At 43.2% G+C, this 20,131-nt stretch overlaps 1 protein-coding gene across 1 annotated transcript; it reads left to right on the plus strand.

Moving 5' to 3' along the window:
* The first annotated feature begins 3,167 nt into the window (after positions 1-3,167).
* atf6b (activating transcription factor 6 beta) lies at positions 3,168-19,748 on the plus strand. The gene is made up of 17 exons (XM_084379489.1): positions 3,168-3,503; positions 5,955-6,034; positions 6,396-6,477; positions 8,259-8,318; positions 8,401-8,480; positions 8,645-8,831; positions 9,644-9,808; positions 9,924-10,093; positions 10,719-10,898; positions 11,163-11,245; positions 12,341-12,538; positions 12,720-12,827; positions 13,430-13,529; positions 13,668-13,735; positions 14,201-14,300; positions 14,673-14,757; positions 15,551-19,748. Exons 1-17 carry the CDS (start codon positions 3,431-3,433, stop codon positions 15,871-15,873), a joined length of 2,142 nt encoding a protein of 713 aa, XP_084235615.1. The 5' UTR covers positions 3,168-3,430; the 3' UTR covers positions 15,874-19,748.
* Positions 19,749-20,131: the final 383 nt, after the last annotated feature.

Raw genomic sequence — 20,131 nt, forward strand, 5'->3', positions numbered from 1 at the left:
AAACCATCTGGAAAGTGTCTCTTAAGTGCCTTCAGTTAGCTGACATTAATGAGGTCAGTTAGAAACCAGTATTATAATCACTGCTGTGACATTATTTTGTTGAATAATGTCCCTAAAATCAAACAAACTGATGGTCCTGTAAGTTCAGATGGATTCAGAACCCAATGATTTGATCCAGTCCTGTCGTTGTCCTTATAGTTGTGTTGTGAACTCCACCGTCCACCTGAGTTAAAACGATTTTTTAAAGAATCTATTTATAGTTATAGTTAGTTGTCGTCCTCGGTGTGGACGGCCCTGAATGCAGAAGTGCAACAAAATGCTTCTCACAGCATCAGGAGTGAATTACCTTCTGCTGCCCGTCCATTGAGGCATGAATTTAAAGTCTTCAGTGTTCAAGTTATGAATAATGATCATATTATATCTTGTAATATAAAGTCGCTAAACATTTAGCTTAGACACATGATGCTGAAACAAGAAGAGAAAACAAAGTGTGATGTTACCTGATGGGATCACCGTCAGCTCCACAGCTGCTTCATTATTACACAAGTATCTTCCAGAGTCTGAGACGGTAACTCTGCGAATGTAAAGTGATTTATCTGCCTGTGAACTGTATCGTTTGCCTGGGTCAGGAATGAGTTTCTTGTCCATGTCCACAACTGTAAGAATGTCAACTCTGTGTCCGTTCGTCTCTCTGCTCCACGTCACTTCACCCTCCACAGAGCGAGGACAAGGCAGAGAGACCGACCTCTTCTCCTCGACTATTTCATGTTTTATTGCTGCAAATGAAAAGAAATTTTGATGAATATGAAGTTTCACATTTTTTTAAATTTTTAATAGAGTTCATTGCTGTTGAGTTTTCTGATTTAAGCCAGATATATCAAATCCCAGTTTAGCAGAAAAACATGTAGCTAGCTAACTGATAAGAAATGTATTTTAACAGGCGAGTGACTGATTAATTTCTAAAAGTTCTTACCTGCAGTGACATTACAGCCCAGAAGAAAGACGACCAGACAGCTGCAGATGTTCACCCTCATCTTCACGCAGAAAAGATTCAGTTCACAGAGTAAAGTCCAAGTTCTGCTTCTGTCAAGCATGAGAACAGGAACTGTGTGGTCACTGACTGGTTTCCTCAAAGACTTCAGTGTCTTTTTATGGTTGATGAACACTCATGTGTCACATGTCAATGTGTGAAGACAAGATCACACACCTACACCCTCCTGGTAGTGGAAAGATTTAGACTATAGACTATAAGCATCACCAGGCCTCAGTGTAAAGTGCAGCCTGGATTAGATTTTCCTTTAACATGTCTTTTTGTGGTTGTTGAACACACGTTATCTTTTGTGCATTTATCTTCCACCAACAACAAACACTGTGCTGGTACCAGAAAGTATTCTGTGTTTAGTTGTAGAAGTGGTACAAAGCAATCTATCGATGCTCCCTTTCTTCACCAGGCACCTTTGGCGTCCCACAGGGGTCTCGTCTCGGACCGCTGTTGTTAATTATCGCCTACACACAAATCTTCCTTCAGTGATGGAAAACTTAAATGATACAACAATCACCACAGAGGGACACACTTGATGATAAAATGATAAAATGATATTTAATGTGTTATCACATGGGTGCAAAACAATGGAGTGGTATTATTCCTGGGCAGGCGGGTATGTAGGTAGACAAGACAAGACAAGACAAAAATATTGCCAACCAAAGCTTTAAATGTTTTTGATGTGCACTCTTTGAAGATCAGCCAGTGAGTAAACAGAGATCCAAATAAATCAGATCAGATGTGTTTGGTCGTGTGCTCAGACAGTTAAAGGTGCCTCAGTGTAAAGTGGATGTGATTTCCTTCATCTGTAAAATATTAACTGGTGAAACTTTTCAATGGATATTCCCTCAGTATCTTTGTATGGTCAGAAAAAAGATGGTGGTCATAATGAAAAATGTCTGATAACTAGCATAAGATTAAAAATGAACATGAGATGCTGGAGTTGATGTCAAACCAGCATCATCCTTCACACTCACAGTGTTAAAGATACAATATGAAAGACTTTTAGTGTAAAATGTAAAAAGATATAAAGATATAACAGGTTTGACGTCATGTAATAGTGCCAGGTCTGAAATCCTAATCCTCAAGATGATGTTATTGTTGGAACGATGTGCATTTTTGTATTTGGTGCTTGTTTTACTTGCTGACACCCATTCAGTGCTATTGTTTTTATTAGCAGGTTATCAAAGACAATTGCAAGAGCATACAGATCATATAATTGTTATTTCAAATGTTTTTTTCCTTTAATAGACCAGAGTAGATCATTGAAGTAGATATTCAATCCTAAAGGAACAAAAAAATATACCTTTGTTTGTCTCACACAGAAAACAAAAGGTAGTTTGGCGGACTTATTTAGGTTTGCAGACTTTAACTGTGTTAGAATTATTCAACATTTTTGGAAAATACACATTTCCTTCTGTATTCGTTACCCCTCTGTCAATGAGGCAAATGTAGAGGATGAGATGATTTTTATCTTCCGTATCACATCTGTGTTCAGGCAGAAAATATTCACTCTGTAGTCCACCACACCTGCTCCATCCTCCTCCAGTGATGTTTAATGGATTTAAAACAGACTTCAACACCAGAACCAGAGGCTCAGCTGCTGGGTCTGTTCCAGCCTGTCCTCATACGCCCCTCACTGCAGTTATGTAATAACTCCACCCGGGCATTAAAGATTAAAAATAACAGTCCCGACAGCAGGAAGGTTTGATTTAAGACCTTGGACAGTGTGCTGGTGTCTTTCTGTAAAACACCTTTCTTTCATTTCTCGTCTAAACTGATTAAACGCGTTGTTGTTTTTAAAATTCTGGACTCGACGTGTTTTTCACTAGAACTGTGTTTTTTTTCTCTGATGAGCTCTGATTGGCTGATGTGCATGTCAATAACGCGCGGACCCGGAATTCTCTGGTGCTCATTGGTTGTGTCTTCCTGCCCATCAAAATGCGCTGTTTCGATTGGGCCAAATCACCTTTAAAACCCTCTCCCTGCATCGCCCTCGACGATTGGCTGGCTCGTACCCCAATCGCACTCCCCGAATCCTCCTATTGGATCGCTGTGCAGTCAATCACGCTGTTCTCCGCTGTTATTGGCTGCTCTGCGACAAGTGGGCGGTAATTGTCCGGAATATGCGTTTCCTCGTCTGTCATATGCGAAGCAACGGCAGGGATCGATAGATCGTCCGGAGACACAAACTGAATACAAATATCACTTTTCCGACGGAGGAAATAGCGCATTACCTTTAATTATACATGATATCAAAGCCCAACACGACCCCGGTACCTGAATGCTACATTTAGCCGTGTTCCGCCTGTGTTTGTTTAGCTAGCTGTTATCACGGCGCTATCTGACGGCAGCCCCCTGCTCTCCAAACACACCGCCTTTGTGGCTATGAGTACGGATTTACTCTCTGATCTGGACACTCGTTTCTTCGCTGATAACCTCCTGACGAGCGAAGACTGGGGTGAGTGAACACTTAAAGCCTCTGTGATGGAAAATAAACACACATTTCAGCGACACGCAGCCAGCCGGGGGTTGATAAGAGGCGTGCGGATGCCCCTGAAGGCAGCAGCAGCAGCGGCAGCCTCCCCCCACCCGGCCGGGCGGGCGAGGCGACGCTGCGGCGTTAACATCATTAAACGGTTAAATTGTCGCCCTGTGTCATGTCCATCGTCCACAGTGAAGGTTTTATTCGTTAGAGAAGGCGCTGGACTGTGTTACACGCGGTTACAGTGTGCATGTGTGTGTGCTTCCTCAGTCAGCAGACCCGGATATGTCAGTTTATCTTGAACACGGTGGGTGGAAGCGTGACCGCACGTTCACACCAGCTCTGCTGCTCCTCCACTGTGTGCTGGGCTCATTTTAACGTCCCGTGTCGCTGCTTCTCTTGTCAAAGCTGCATCATGACCTGGCAGGTGAATACTGCTTTTAACAGGGATGTATCTTAATAAATAAACCCACTCATCTGACTGCAGTTAGTGCTGTAAATCAATCAGGTGTGGATCTGTAATTGTCTGATATTGTGTGTCTGTGTGTGTGTTTGTAGACACAATTCACAGGCTTTAACTCAGAAACACAAACAGATGAGTTGATGTGAGGCAGGAAGTTGCTTGTTTTTATTCATTAAGATTGTGAAATGGTGATTTAAGTGGATGTTTTTGGTTTGAATATTGATATTATGTGATGTAATTTGATAACTATAAATCACCATTGACATCGTTTTCTGCACTTTGTTCCTCAAAAATAAAAAAAGTTTTCTTATCCGCCAATAAAAACAAATAAATGCCGACACTGATATATCTGTGACAGCCAATATCAGACTCTTATTCACACAAATCAGACTAAAGCATCAGACCTCATTCTAGGATAATGAGCAGCATTTTTGTAAAAATAAGCAAGTAGTCAGACGATGAGTTAATTTCTTGATTATTAAAACAAATTCATTGACGACTGTTAAGTTTATCGTGTCGGTCGTTTTTCTGCAGAAATGCTGGAAACATTTAATGACTTCAGCTTCTTAAATGTGACAATTTGCTCTTTTTCCTCATCTGTTAAAAGACTATAAACTGGATTATTTTAATGTTTTCTTGCAGGAGATTGAAATTCAGTTTCTGAAATCTGTCCTGAGTAAACCAACTTCCCAAACAAAGCAATAAAAGATCTCTGAAAAAAGGAAATAAACCCAACGTCTCCCTTTTCCTCGTCTCTTAAAAGACTGTAAACTCAATCATATTGAGATTTTCCAACAAAAGATGGGAATTCAATTTGCAAAGTTTGGTTTCTCACATCTGTCCCGTGTAAACCCTCTTCTCGAACAAAGCAATAAAGGATCTCCGGAAAATAAAATAAACCCAACATCTCTGACGCTTTGTGGCAGTTTGCTCCTTTGTCCTCGTCTCTTAAAAGACTGAATCACTTTTAGTTTTCACACTAAACGTCCTGGTGTCACTTTGAGCTCTGTTTAATTGTGACTAAATTAAAGAATAAATTGATCGATCAGGAAAAAATACCAGCAAATGAATCCAGAATGAAAATAATCAGAAAAACTTCTCCAACTCAACCAACTCCAGCTGTAGTTTACAGTGTGGTCTCAGCGCTTTTACTGAGTCTTAATGCGTCCGGCTCCGCTGCCCTGATGTCGTCGGTGCTATGCAGTCAGGCAATAAACCCAAATAGATTAGATTAGATGAAACTTAAATGACCCCCGGGAGAGAACTGGGTCATCGTAACAGCTCGAGCTACTAAAACCAAGACGTAAAAAAGACAATAGACTTTTACAACCAGAGAACTGAAGCTAATTAAAAGGAACAGTTACACAACTTGTCCTGTTCTTATCAAACAGCTCATTACCTGCAGCTCCACACTGTGTCTCCATCATCACGAACTGAATCATCGTATTTTCATTATTTGTGTCAGATCTTCACTTTTGATCGTCTGCAGACTTATGAAATGTGATGATCTTCATTTAGTGCACATTAAACCACATGGAGCGATTCACACCTGCTCTCTCTGACAGGATGTGGTCTCAGTGTTCGTGTCAGTTTCAAAGTCCAGACTTGTGTTTTTCTCACAGCGACGTCGTCAAGTCAGGCAAGGCATGATGGGAAAAGTGATGGTCGTGGTAGAACCGGTCTGATGGCTTCCTGGAAATGAAGCATAGAAAGAAGTTGACTCCATCAACTACCGCATTGTTTTCACAACTTGGGAATACTTTTGTGTGTGTGGCGTTATGATGCTGTGTCATGTACTTTAAAGACTGGCTGCACAAGTAGTCGAAATATTCCTGATATTGCAATTAGGCCGAGTGCAATATCCAAACTGAACCGCTGTTGTGATACGGAGACGCCGCGGCCTTCAGATCATTTCTCTCTGTCTGTTCACATGTGATGTGTTTAAATCCTGTCCGTCCCCACAGATGCCTGCCTGTACCAGTGTGAGAGCATGGAGGAGGGCGAGGACGGAGACTTCAGCCGGGGGCTGAAATACGAACGATCGGTGAGGAGACAAAAAGAGACAATCACTGCTCGCAGCTCTGGTTTCTGTCCGGGGCTGAAAGTGAAACTGATGCAAACACTCTCACAGCTCACACAGCTCACACAGCTCACAGTGCGGAGAGGTGTTCATCCTGCAGTCATGTCCTAAAGCTACACATCGTGTTGTCTGCAGCATAAATCAGATCTTTAAACCCTCAGTGAGTTCAGATGACGGGTCAGAAGATAATCAGGCTGATTGTGTGTCAGTTCACTGAGTCACACACACACACACACACACTTTCAGGTTGACATACTGATTAATCCAGCAGTTGATGTTTGGCCTAATTTTCCCTCGCTCTCCTTCCTCTGCCAACCTCTCGCAGTTTGACAACGACCTCGTCCTCACCCTCGATCCTGACAACCCCACGTCGCCATGGAGACACCTCGACGACAACCTTCTCACAGGTACAGACCAGCCGACCGCGAGCGCTCACCGGGAACCTTAAACCACCTTCGGTCAGCGTTTTGTTTTCACGCCTCAGTCGTCTCTGAAATACGAGAGGCCTCTTCCTCAGGCCGCCGGAAAACTGTAGTCGGGTTGTTTTCGGGGGATTTTTACAAGACGGACCGAGAATCAGACGGAAAGCAGAAGGATTATATTTTATAAATATACTTTAGTTTCTAGATGGATCATGTTTGACGGGGCAGGTGTTATTTTCTGTTTTCCTCGCTGTCAAACCAACAACATGTTAGTCCGTCTCTAAATACCGTCTGACTTCCTGTCTGTGGCTCTCAGCTCTAAACCCGTCGGTTCCCACTGAAGACGTTAATCTTTAAAAACACCTCACAGATTTGTAGTTTGTGGAGGAAGTAGTGCATTTGTTGGGGACTATTTCCAGTTTTAATTGTTCCACATGCGATGCTGTGGTGAGTGTTTGAGGCAGCAGGATACTAACAACACTAGTTAGCTGATACTCGGGATGTTAAAGATTAATCACAAATCAATTAATGGCTTAATCTTTGCATTCCTGGTTAGTGCAGTCACTGTTGGTTTAGTTTGCACACCAGACTGATCCTTTTAAAAAAGACTAGAGCAGAAACATAATAAACCTCCTTCCAGATATCACGTTGCTCCGTCTTCTAGATAAATCTGTGTTGAATTTGTTTTGCCGCCCTAAAATATTTCACTAAACTGTCTCCAGGTTGTTAAAGTCTGTCTTCCACTGTGACTGAAGATAGAGATTTATTATCTTTTCGGCACATTTTAAAGGTGCAGTACGTGTTTTTCGAAAAGAAATTCAAACTCAGAAAGGCACAATTTACACAAACATTAACAGAAATTGTTAATTTACCTGTTTAAGATCAAGTCCCTGAGGAGAAAACTAGAATTTGGGGGCAGACTCCGACAGATATATCAGCTGATAAACACACCTGTTTTGCAAATGTTGTTTTTCAAACACTCTTTACAAACATGTACCGGAGGCAGGATGTTTTACAGTTTAACAATAAACCTTATTGTCCAAAATGACTCAGACAGTACCCCAAGCATCTTTTCCTGTGAAACAAAAGTTTTCATGTCGGCCAACATCAGCAGATAGTTTCAACCGACTGATATTTCTGTCGGGCTTCAGAGGAAAAACGCTTCTTGTGCTAAATTCATGTGTGTTTGTTTCATGGAGCCGAAGTGAGAACATGATCCCAGCAGCTTTTTCAAGCATCTTACAGCCAGGTTTTATCTCGTATTCTCTGATTTATTGTTATTTCCACACTTGCAGCTGCTGGTGAGGAAGTTTGTCCTCCTCAGAATTTTGTCTTTTCTGTGGAAAATTCCTTCATGTGAAATCACATGACCGCCTCGTTTCAGGCTCCATCTGTTGTAGTCGGTATCGAGTGGACCGAGTTTTGTCGTGGAGCTTTTTGGGAGTTGGTTATTTGTTATCTGCTGTAGCTTTTCTAACTTTTTGCACAAAGATATGATAATTATAAAGGGCCAAGTGATGTGACACTGCACATTTGTCACGGGACGACCCAGAAACCTAAGTCTTTCTCCTAAGTCTTCCATAAACTTCAGGAAAATGCTGTTACTCGTTTAGTTTGTTGGCGTTTTCTCTTCCAGTAAACAGTAAAATGTTTGTTATATAAATAAGTTATTATCATTATTATTGTTATTAAACCTTGAGAATTGCTTCATGTCTTTGTCTTCATGTCTTTGTCTTCATGTCTTTCTGTGTCTCTTCTCTCCGAAGGTGAAGCTCCTGTGATAAAAAATGAAATGACCATCACTCAGCCGTTACCAGTCGAGATGTGTAAGTTCCCCACTTTGTTTTTTAAAGTCTGTTGAACAGAAACAAATCTGTGTTTGTGATTCAGCGGTTTGTTTGTGTCCAGTGTTCCAGGTGAAAGCAGAACCTCCCTCTCCTGCGTCGTCACTCGGGTCCGACTGCTCCGTGTCATCTCCAGACCCACAGGTGTGTTCAAGAAAGACTTTACATACTACATCCTGATTTTTTCAAATTAAAAGCCCACCTGTTAAAGGGAAGGCTGTGATGCTTTTAATGTGAAATCGCTGGAGGAAATGCTGACTAATCAAGCTGAAGCTGTAAAACCTTCTGTCTTCTCCTCTCCTCTTCAGATCACAGTTAAAGGGGAAAACCCTCCGACTCCTCCCTACATGTACGGAGACGTGCTGTCTCCTCCGCTGGGCGCCATGGAGGTCACCGTGGCGACGACAGCCGTACCTCCACCACAGTCGCAGCTACAGACGCCGCTGACAACGCAGATCCCAGCAGTGATTGGTGGACTACAGACGCAGGCTGCAGGTCGGTGAAGCAGCAGAGTCTGTCTGAATGTGGCAGCAGGTGTATAGTTGCTGCTGGTGTTTTGTGTTGATTGTGTTCAGCTGACGGCTCATCAGACGGCAGAAGCTTTAAGATTTAGTTGGTGTTTTCTTGGCATTAGCTGTGCACACAATATTCCAGTTTTGCCCTAATTCCCGAAAAACCCTAACATGTCGTTTATCAGATCAAAATATGGAAAAATGAAGCGTCTGGAATCACGTGAGCTGTTAAAAATTTTCCGCCGTTTTTCTGCAATATTTACACGTATCTTAAAACGTGTCGATATCCAAGTCTGTCATATTGAGTAAAAGAAGGTGTGTTTTTTTTTTCTTTCCGACCACAAATGTGGGCTTTTCCTCTTGTGGAGCATCTCAACCTCAGCTCTGAAAAAACAACCCATCGGCCCCTCATTGGCGGTCAGACCTAACACTGGCCGATTCCTGGTCGATCTGTGCGTCTTTATATAGCGGTAAAGGAGAGAAGGAATACAAAAAGTACAATATTTCACTCTGAATTAAAGTGGAATATATGTATAAAGTAGCATAAACTACCTGTTTAGTTTCCACGACTGCAGCTGGATCAACATCAGGAAGCGAGAGGAGAGTCATACAGCTGTGTGGACGACGGCAGCTCCTCCAGTCCAAACAAATTTTGAGGTGTGAGCCTGAATCATGTGTTGGAGTATCTGGGAGTGCTGCAGTGTTTCTACAAAGCTGATCTGACTTGTGTCTAAAGTTGATGTTCTGGGAGGAGACGATCTAACGTCTGATGTCTGTTTATTTTCTCCTCTTCAGTTCTGCCGAGTTCGGCCACATTAAAGGCCTCCTCCATCCTGAACACCAAGCCTCCCATCCAGCCCCGACCGGTGTGTGTCACCACCCTCCCCGTCCCACAGACCCCCACACCTGCCAAGACCCTCATCCTGCAGGGCCTCCCCTCCATGGACCAGAGCAGACCTGGTAAGAGCTGTTTCTGTGTGTGAACGTACAGAAACACACACATCATCATCATCATCATCATCATCATCATCATGTCTTCAGGTAGTTTTTAACCTTCCTGTGTTTTCTCCTCCAGTCGTCTTGTCTCAGTCCGTCTGCCTCGGTTCTGCTCCGGCCATCGTCAAAATGGAGCCCGTCTCTCCAGGCATCCCTCAGCACTGCTCCGGCCCCACGGCGCCGCCCGCCAGCAAACCCATCGTCCCGGCGACGACGACGTTACCCGGCAACAACGGCAACGACATCGATGTGAGTAGGCTAGATGTGCTCTCACACACACACACACACACACACACACACACACACATACACACACACTGACCAACCGCAACCAGAAACACCAAAACATGTTGAGATGAACCAAACTGCTGAAGCAAGAACTTTTTTGATTTACTGATCAAAGAATAAGAAACAACCTCTCTGTGGGATTAATGAATTAACTGGACGTCATTAAACATTCAAGGGACGTTTTGTTTTGTTTATATTTTGACGGACTTGATGCACAATTGTGGAAAAAGTTAATTCCTTTTTTTGATTGTCCGACTGTCCACCGCTAACATTTAGTCTCGTCTCATTGGTGGAAACAAAATCATCAGATTTTAGAATCAAGGATCTACTTTTAGCTCGGCATCGTCTCGTCTTAGTCATGAAGAAGACTGAAAAAGAAACATTTTTCATGGATGTGATGTCAGTTCGGCCGGTTTGGTAGCATCAGACCGAAGCTCACACCTCCTTGTATAATGACTGTGGTGGAATAACAGACCCTGAGGGCACAGCTGTTCCCTTCAGGTTGTTGGATTACATCACACACCTGTTGAACTTGAATCACCAAACTATCGCACCCTTTTCTCTCCTCCTCCCCCTCCTGGTGCAGATGAAGGTGCTGAAGCGGCAGCAGAGGATGATAAAGAACCGGGAGTCGGCCTGCCAGTCGAGGAAGAAGAAGAAGGAGTACCTGCAGAACCTGGAGGCCCAGCTCAGGGAGGCCCAGCAGGAGAACGAGCGTCTCCGGAGGGAGAACCAGGCACTGAGGGAGAGACTGGCTGGGAAAGAGGTGAGGATACAAAAGGTGAATCCATAAATAAAGATAAATAAGGAAGGACTGCATGTTCAACCTTCTCACTGTATGAGCTGTGATTAAAGGGAGAATCCTGATTTCCCTGCAGACACACAGACGGTTCAAAGTACAGCAGCTGCTTGATTAACAACAACAGGTTGAAACAGGAGGAAATGACTCGATGTTAAACCTGTAAAACCTGATGATGGAGATCAGCGTCTTGGGTACGAGCAGCTGAAGTTTCCCTTTCGTGTTTTTCAGGGCAGCGACTCGGCGAGCAACAAGAGAGCCGTGTGTGTCATGGCCGTCCTGCTGTTCATGACCTTCAGCTTCGGGCCCGTCAGGTATCCTGCACACTTTCATTAAGCATCAAGCGTTTTCCTCTGCCCACACACATCTTCTTATTTCTAACTTAAAGTTGAGTTACTTCTGAGGTCAGCGAACAGACAAGTAACTAAAAACAGGACATGTTCTCCAGCAGATATCGAATCAGTTAAAGTCATATTTATAGTCGTTAAATGTAAATAAAGCCACACCAATAAAATAAAGACAAAAAGAAATATAAATAGTATGCTACATAAATGAACCCGTTCAGACCGGATGCAACGTGAGTGTATTTTGGACGATGTGGTCCAAACCATGACTGAAGAAATGCTTCAGGTCGCCTGTTTCGTCGCCTCACGTCTTTTTTCGCGGCCAAAAAGTTGCACAGAGACGACAGCAGACGGACAAAAGGCTCGACCGTCCTGCACCTACATGAGAGGAAATAACTCTCCACACCAGCAGGTGGCAGCAGTCTGCAGACATACAAACCTTTGATATGATACAGCAGTGTTTCTGGACACCACTTTCACTAATATAACAACTTCTAATCAAGAACATGTCTGATTAAAAGTTAGAAATGAAGAGGAGGAGGACACAATGAGGTGAAACTGCACTGAGTGGGTGGAATCACAGATATTACAGCAACAAACTCAAGAGGCTTCCTCTTTCCTCCTCGGTCTCTCTTCTTGTGCACCAATCAGAGCGATTTCTCTCTCTCGCTGATTTAAAATGATCAGTTGGCCAAAAAGCCGGCGACTAGTGCCAACGGTGCAGGACAAGTAGGTCACAACGCCCAGATATTTGCTGACCACCGGCCTGGTGTGTCGGGCTCTCAAGTTCAGAAGAGGAAATATTGTTGTCATTAATTTGAACTATTGATCAAAACCAGAAAATCTTTAAAGCACCAGTACAACCTGTCGATGCACAGACGTGCCTCCTGACATGAAGAAACTATATTTAGGATCCAAAAACATGAAGTTCATCAACATTGTGTCCTGATACAAGAACAAATCCAATCATCAGTCTTGAATTTGACTTTCTTGAAATCTACAAATAAAGAAAAACCTTTTATGTTCGTAAAATATTTGTGCTCTGTGTTGTTTTCTTTCCTGCAGCATCACAGACAGGAAGCTGTCGGGCCTGCAGGACGGCGTGGTGTCGTATACGGGCCGGCGTCTGCTGGAGATCGAACAACAACAACAACATCGGCGGCGGCAGCAGGAGGCGGCCGCTCCGCCTGAGAGCAGGGTGGAGGACAGAACGGAGACGGAGGAGGAGGGCGGAGACGACGCTCCTGAGTCCTATCACTTCAGGTCAGTCGTCAAGTGTGACGCAACTGAACAACATCACATATTAAAATCTCCCAATGTTCATGATTCACTTCACAGTATGATCCCTCCACGTCGTCGCCCATCAGACAGAAACAGACGTGTTTATCTGAATATCAAACTCAGCTTTAATCAGCTGCTTTAATGTGCTCATGTGTGTTGTTAGGAACCTGAGCGATGTGTTCAGTGACATGAAGGACTTGGTGCTGCAGGACATCGATCGTTACTTCACCTCCTCAGACTGCAGACAGTTCAACCGCTCCGAGTCTCTCAGGTCAGTCAAGCTCTTCAGATCCTCCTTTATACAAAGCCAGTTAGTGTTTGTTCATCCTGTCTGTGATCCTTCATCTCCTCCTCGTCCTCGTCCTCCTCCACCACCTTTTTTTAACACACTTGAACCTGGGCTTCAGGTCGAATATCAATTTACAAAACTGACTGAAGGACAAACAGGTTTCTTCTTTCTTTACATCCGTCCTTATTTCCTTAATCCCTCCTCTCCTCCCTCTTCTCTCCGTCCTTCCATCATCTCTTCTTTCTTTCTTTCTTTCTCTTTCTTTCAACAGTGGAGTAAAAAATCATGAAGTCGTTAACATTCAACATTCATGTGTTCAGACCTCAGACTCTGATATTTGTATGCAGTTGCATGAATGTTGGTGTTTGGGTATGAAAACAGTAAAATGATGTTCAGAGTCGTCGGCTGGAACTAAGAAATGAAACAAAATACATTTAGCAGAAGCGGTTTAAAGTAGAAGAACTGAATGAGAAGGTTAGGAAATAATAAATGGGATGTTTTTTTCTGACACAAGAATAAATATGATTTATTTGCTCTCAGTTGAATGTTTGTCCACATGTTCCCGTCTCCGTTGTGTCTCTCAGGCTGGCCGATGAGCTCAGAGGTTGGGTCCACCGACATCAGATCGACAGAAAGAAGTCTGGAGGAAAACCCAAAATCGCCAAGAAGGCCAAAATCGCTCAGGTTCAGTTTGACGCCGTCGTCTTCACTTCTTCTTGTCCTCTCCTGTTCTTTTATTCTTTTTATATATCAGATGATGTGTTTATCCGAACGTGGATCATTACAGTTCATATTAATCCTGTTTCTTTCACTCTCTCACAGAAAGCTCAGCTGAGGAAGACAAACTTCTCCAGATATCTTCCGATCCAGACTCACCGCTCCTTAGAAAGGTTCGGCTCTTTGCACACAGCAACAATAACAACACATATATTCAGTTGAATTATTTATAACGATGCTCTTTAACTCCTCCTCTAATGAGCTCATTCAGTCATGAGATAAGTTTCAGGTGTCAAGAGAAATGCAAACTTTTATGAAACTTGAAAGGAAACCAGTGTTTCTGTCAGCTGGACGTTTGGCTTCGACGGTCTAACATTACATATAGTGCCTTTAATACGTCACTGAATTTAGCTGATGATACTTCTGTACTTTGTCTTTAGCAGTATTTAAACAGTATTTTTACATTGCAGTTTTGGTACTTTTAAAGGATTCTTCTTCTTTCTTCTTCCATCACCGCTTAACTGATGGAAAAAAGACCATTTCAACTCAGATAACAACATGAGAACTGTGTCGGTCAGTGAACTGATGTCTAATAAACCTGAATAACGACCTTGAACTCGTTGTGTGTGTGTGTGCAGTCAGCTGCAGGTGCTTCCTGGTCCTGAGGTCACCTACAGCGACTTCCTGGACGCCATCGACCGCAGAGAGGACACTTTCTACGTCGTCTCTTTCAGACGGGTACGACAGCGCGAGCAGTCGCTCCACAGCTCAGAACACTAACGAACCTCCCGCCGCTGTTTGAGTTGTCTTTTCCGTCCCTCTCGTGGTTTAAAGAAGTTGTGGACGTCTTGTGTCACATGTTGTCAGATCAGGGAGAATTCATTTACACACATTTCTCCACATTTGTTTGAAGGATTTCATTCAAATAAAACACTGCAGAGTGTTAGAGAGAAGAGAATTAGTATAATATGTGTTAAAAATCACAGCCAGGACGAATATTCACAGTTCATTCTCTGTTTGTTTTCTTTAGATTCATGTTGAATGGAAGACGACCTGACTTTGACTTTAAATGACAGTAACAACACCTGTTTCCTGTGTTTCTCCCTCCAGGACCACCTGCTGTTACCGGCCATCAGCCACAATAAAACCAGCAGACCTAAAATGTCTCTGGTGATGCCGGCCATGTCTGTGAACGGTGAGTCCGTCTGAGTATTACGCTGTCGTTATGAGAAGGTTAACTGGACCAAACAGCAGACGCAGAGTAATCCCACAGATACAGATAGAAAATATAAAGATAAAACAGAGCATTGTGTGACTCACAAGTCATGAACAGACACACAGAACACTGTCACTGATCAGTAATCATGAGTATTGTGGATATAATGACTGAGTTCAGGAAATGACATCATTTTACTGTCATGAGCCTTTAAAACCAGGAAAAGACAAAATGATGTCATCAACACATGACCACATCCAAAATCTAACACTGTTCTTATCCTCCTTCTCTCCTCTCCTCTCCCCTCCTCTCCCCTCCTCTCCCCTCCTCTCCTCTCCTCTCCTCTCCTCTCCTCTCCTCTCCTCTCCTCTCCCCTCCTCTCCCCTCCTCTCCTCCTCTCCTCTCCTCTCCTCTCCTCTCCTCTCCTCCTCTCCTCTCCTCTCCTCTCCTCTCCTCTCCCCTCCTCTCCCCTCCCCTCCTCTCCTCCTCTCCTCTCCTCTCCTCTCCTCTCCTCTCCTCTCCTCTCCTCTCCTCTCCCCTCCTCTCCTCTCCTCTCCTCTCCTCTCCCCTCCTCTCCTCTCCTCTCCTCTCCTCTCCCCTCCTCTCCTCTCCTCTCCTCTCCTCTCCTCTCCTCTCCTCCTCTCCTCTCCTCTCCTCTCCCCTCCCCTCCTCTCCTCTCCTCTCCTCTCCTCTCCTCTCCTCCTCTCCTCTCCTCTCCTCTCCTTTCCTTTCCTCTCCTCTCCTCTCCTCTTCCTCCTCTCCTCCTCCTCAGAGAGTCTCTATAACTCCTCTCAGGGTTACGAGATGATGATGCAGGTCGACTGTGAGGTCATGGACACCCGCATCGTCCCCATCAAGTCCTCCGCCGTCCCGCCGTCTCTCCGCGACCCCCCTCCGCCTCCCCCCTCCTCGCACCACAACCCCCACCATCACCACGGCAACCACACCTCGCTGCGAGGGCGCCACCACCACCACCCCTCGTCATCGTCCTCCTCCTCCTCTCCATCGTCCTCCTCGCCGTCATCTCCCAGGCAACCTTTACCCGCCCGCCGACGGACAGCAGAATATTTCATCAGCCAATCAGAAGGAGTCTAAAGACAAAACTGTTGACGACAGGTAACAAAAAACACGTCTCCTCTTCCTGGAAATCCTCCATGAACCGTCTGATCTGATCTGACGAGCTCTTCCTGTTACTGTCACCAGACTCGACCTCCTCCAGTAGAAGATCATGTCCTAATATATAAAAATATATTTCTAACCTTAAAGTCGGATGCAGACGCAGCAGCACACTGCACTTAGAAACAGTGCTGCCTTTTAATATTTAATTGTGAAAATGTACAGTTTGAATGAAGCGCAGAGACGGAAGCTGTCCGGGCCGGAGGTCGGGTTCACGTCTGAATCTGAGAGGATTGTTTGTTTCAGCGTGTTGGAACTGGTCCGGCCCACAGGTGGCGCTGCAGGGCTGCACAGTTAAAGTTTAGAGGGAAACATTTCAGGGTATCAGGATCAATATATTTCTGCACTTTCTGCATTTCAGAGTGAAATCTTTCCTCAGCAATAAAGTTTTATTAAAGGGAAATACCTTAACTTTTTAACCTGAGCTCTATATTCACGTGTTTTAGTGTTTACATGATCGATGCTTCGTTCACTTGCTCCTCTGAAGGAGAAGTCGTTCTGACTTCAGTGTGTTGATGTGCGTCGTGTCAGAATGTGGAAGCAACATGGACGCCGAAAAGACGTTTTCAGAGTTGTTGAGAGTGCGAAAAGTTTGGGAATCGGTCCAGTAGATCACCTCAGCTGGCGACCGTCAAACTTACGTCCACTGAAAGTGCTCGGTTTAGGTTTTTGTTCTCACGACGTTAGGAGACGATTCCTACAGAGACTTTATGGTTGAATAGAAAATATCTGTTTTGTAACCAGAAAAGGTGAAGTCACGCTCTGAAGTCGTCGAGGTGAGTCGTTGCAGGGAGACGAGACTTGTGTTTCTGGTTACAAAAAGGATATTATTATTTAAAAGAAGCTCTTTAAAACTGCAGAACTGAGATTCACATTTTTAAGTTTACTGAACGTCAAGTTCAAACAAAAACTCTTTTTGTGGACGTAACTTTGACGGATCACACTTCAGCTGAGGTGAACTGCTGGACCGAATCCAAAGCGTATGAATCATTTTCACTTTAAAACATGTACATGCAGAGCCCAGGGTTAAAAACACCAGAATTCCCCTTTAATAACAGAAGCTGACGTCGACGTTTGTTACCGTGCAGCTCCAGCTGGTTCTCGTTCTCCTTCTCTCTTCTCGTCGTGGTGTCTGTGGAGTTCGTGTTTGTATATTTGTGTTTGTGGTAATTAGACGACGTGTAAAGAGAGAAAATAACAGAAGACATGTCGATATCAGAGCTGACGGCTGCTGCAGGAAGTCGGATCCTTAAGTTATATCTGCTGCTTTTGGAGGACGAGTTGAAGAAACACAACACGTCATTTTATCTGATGTCCGTCAAGAATACACGTCCATCAATCTGCTGAGAAATCAGAGAAAAATAGATGCTTAAAGGTGCAGAACCTTCACATTTGAAGTTTTCTTCAGTATCGAAGCGATCCAGTGGCAGAAGTCTGTACATTAACAGCTGTGTCACAAACATTTAATGTCAAACTGTAACTTCATCCTTCTGTTACCAGCACGTAAAACCGCTTCAGACGATCTCTGAGATCTGACTTCCTGTCGCACCCGTCAGATTTATTCCTGTTTGTTTTTTTAATAAATTCATGTTCTTGTTTTGAATGGGGGATTATTTAATAGTTGTAAATATCAATGTTCACTCTGTAGATATTTTGTTTGTTTTTGTCACTTTTTATAATTTTTTATTTCTTTGCCTTTTGACAACAAAAAGTAAAAGAATAAAAAAAAAGAATAACTGAGTTCCTGAATCACGAGGCTTCACACTGAGAACAAATCAGACTGATGTTGAGTTTTTTAAATATTTTTTATTCTTGTTTCTTCCTGTGTTCAGTTCAGTGGACCAACCAGCTTCAGCTTCACATGAACTCGTGATATTCGATATATTTATGGAAATATATACGCAGATTTCTTTTATTGTACAGAAAATACTCAGGAGGAAGTTTCAGTTCCTCGTGTATCTGAACTCTGATCAGAAGAAACTGAAACACGAAGGCCGAGTCTGAGCTGACGGACGCCATCCGACTGCGTTTGTAAAATAATGTCGAGTCTGAACACTTTTTCTTCTGACCAAAAAATGCTTCAGATTTTCTGTTTCGCACAAAAACTCGTTTTCCTTCCTGTCTTTCTTTTTGTCGCTTGCGTCGAATCTCATCGGATCTAAAAGTGGCTCCTTCAGTGACGTCATCCCGGTTATTCTGCAGGACCAGGAGTCGTTTATCAGACCGGGTTTAACGAAAGAAGCTGTTGAGTTGCATTATGGGAAATGTAGGATCCAAGGGTTTGATGCTAAATAGTTGCAGTGCCTCATTAATAGTCACTAGTTATCCTGTCTGTTGACTAGTAGTCAAAAGACAGGACATCCAGTTGACCGCTGCTCATCAGCGTAAAGTCAAATAAAGATACTTTCTGCAGACGAGGCGTCAAAACTCTCTAAACATCTTCGAGTTGAAACGTCGACAGATTCTGCAGCTGCGACTTATTTCTCACCTTCTCAGAAATGCCGTTTTCCAGATATCGAACCATCACTGTCACCATTTAACCAGCAGATCCAAAACGGAGCCGCCGGATGAAACTCGGTGTCACAGAACTAAACAGAATAATGACCTGAAGACGAACGTCTGCTCACTCCCTCGCTCTGAACGTTTTTCTTTGGTTGTCTCTCCGTCGTCTTCGTCCTGCTGCTCCTCGCTCGTCCTCCGTGTCTGATGAAAGAAAAGAAAGAAAAATATATGAACAGTTTGTTTTTTTGTTGTTTTTTATACTGAATCATTTTGTTACTTTTGTGTAAAGAAATGCAAAGATGAAAAAAATATGTGGCTCTGAAGGTGAATGTGGGTCGGGCTGTTTTGAAACATCACCGTTTGTTCTTCAGTTAAAAAACAGGATTGTGCACAAATGTTTTGGCAATAATGACAAATATTTCTAATATTTCTCGTCTGGTTGGTTCTTAACTGAAGGGGAAAATATTTATTCTGCCTGAAACAAAGGAGGAAATGTTCGTTAAAAAGAGGTTAAAGAAAGACGACTGATGCTGAAAGGATTGTTTCTTGTTTTCAGGGCTGAAGTTGTTTTCATAGTCAGTCAGTTCGTTCAGGTCATAAAACGAGAGAAAGTACAAAAAAAATGCCAATTGTAATTTCCAGAACACCAAACAAAGTCTTGATATTAAAGAAACCCTGCAGATTTCCACTTTTCAGCAGAAACGAGTTAATTTTGGGCATTTTTTTTTTTAAATACTCTTTTTATTCACTTAATTGACTAATTGTATCAGCTCTAAAGTCGAGTTTCTAACATCTGGCATGTTATAATACAATAATATAAGATAAAGAAGTATTTAAAGTTCTTAGATCAGATGTTATTCTGTAGTTTTCGTTCTGCTCGTTAGTTTAAAGACAGAAAAACTAAAAACATTCAACTCTAAATCAACAAAATGAAACTGACAGAATCAGATCCAGTTGAGAACGACCGACCGGATCAGGTGAAGAGATCAGATATTCACCTCAGCTGGTTTTTTACTGTCACGTTTGGAAACTGTACTTTATATTTTACGACCCGACTGTATGAAGACACAGCTGAGGGTGAACACACTGTGGGTCTGTGGTGACTGAAGGTAACGATGTAGATACGATATGAAACGTTTGCCTTCGGTCCTTTTTGTTTTTTTATTTAAAGTCTGTAAATAAATCTTTGTAAGTCTGACGAGACGACGCATCTGAACTGTTGCCTTCTCTGTTTGTAGGAAATGAAGCTTTGAATTTGATAAAGAGGAAATAAAGTGAAGCTGTCGTCTGTTTGTCCTGTTTTCAGAGAAGACGAATCAAATCTACAGCCCGGTTATCAGCTCTGTGAGCGTCCACACGTCCTGTCCTCCGGTTCAGATACTGCTTCTGGTAAAAGTAGAAGAACTGATTCAACTTCTTAACTCCAGTAAAAGTAATCGAGTACAGGCTCTGAAATGTACTCAGAGTATCAGAGTAAAAAGACGTGAGCTTCAGTTAGCTTTGACCACAAATGTCTTTCAGAGGGAGACTTTTTACTGTGATACTCTGAGTACTTTTCAGAGCCTGTACTCGATTACTTTTACTGGAGCAAACGTGTTGAATCAGTTCTTCTGTGGACTCTGATCCGTCTCTTCTGTATCTGAATGTCCTCAGTGGACGTTTGACCTGCGACCAC

Source organism: Pagrus pagrus, assembly GCF_965226575.1.
Source record: "Pagrus pagrus genome assembly, chromosome: 17".
Classification (NCBI taxonomy): Eukaryota; Metazoa; Chordata; class Actinopteri; order Spariformes; family Sparidae; genus Pagrus; species Pagrus pagrus.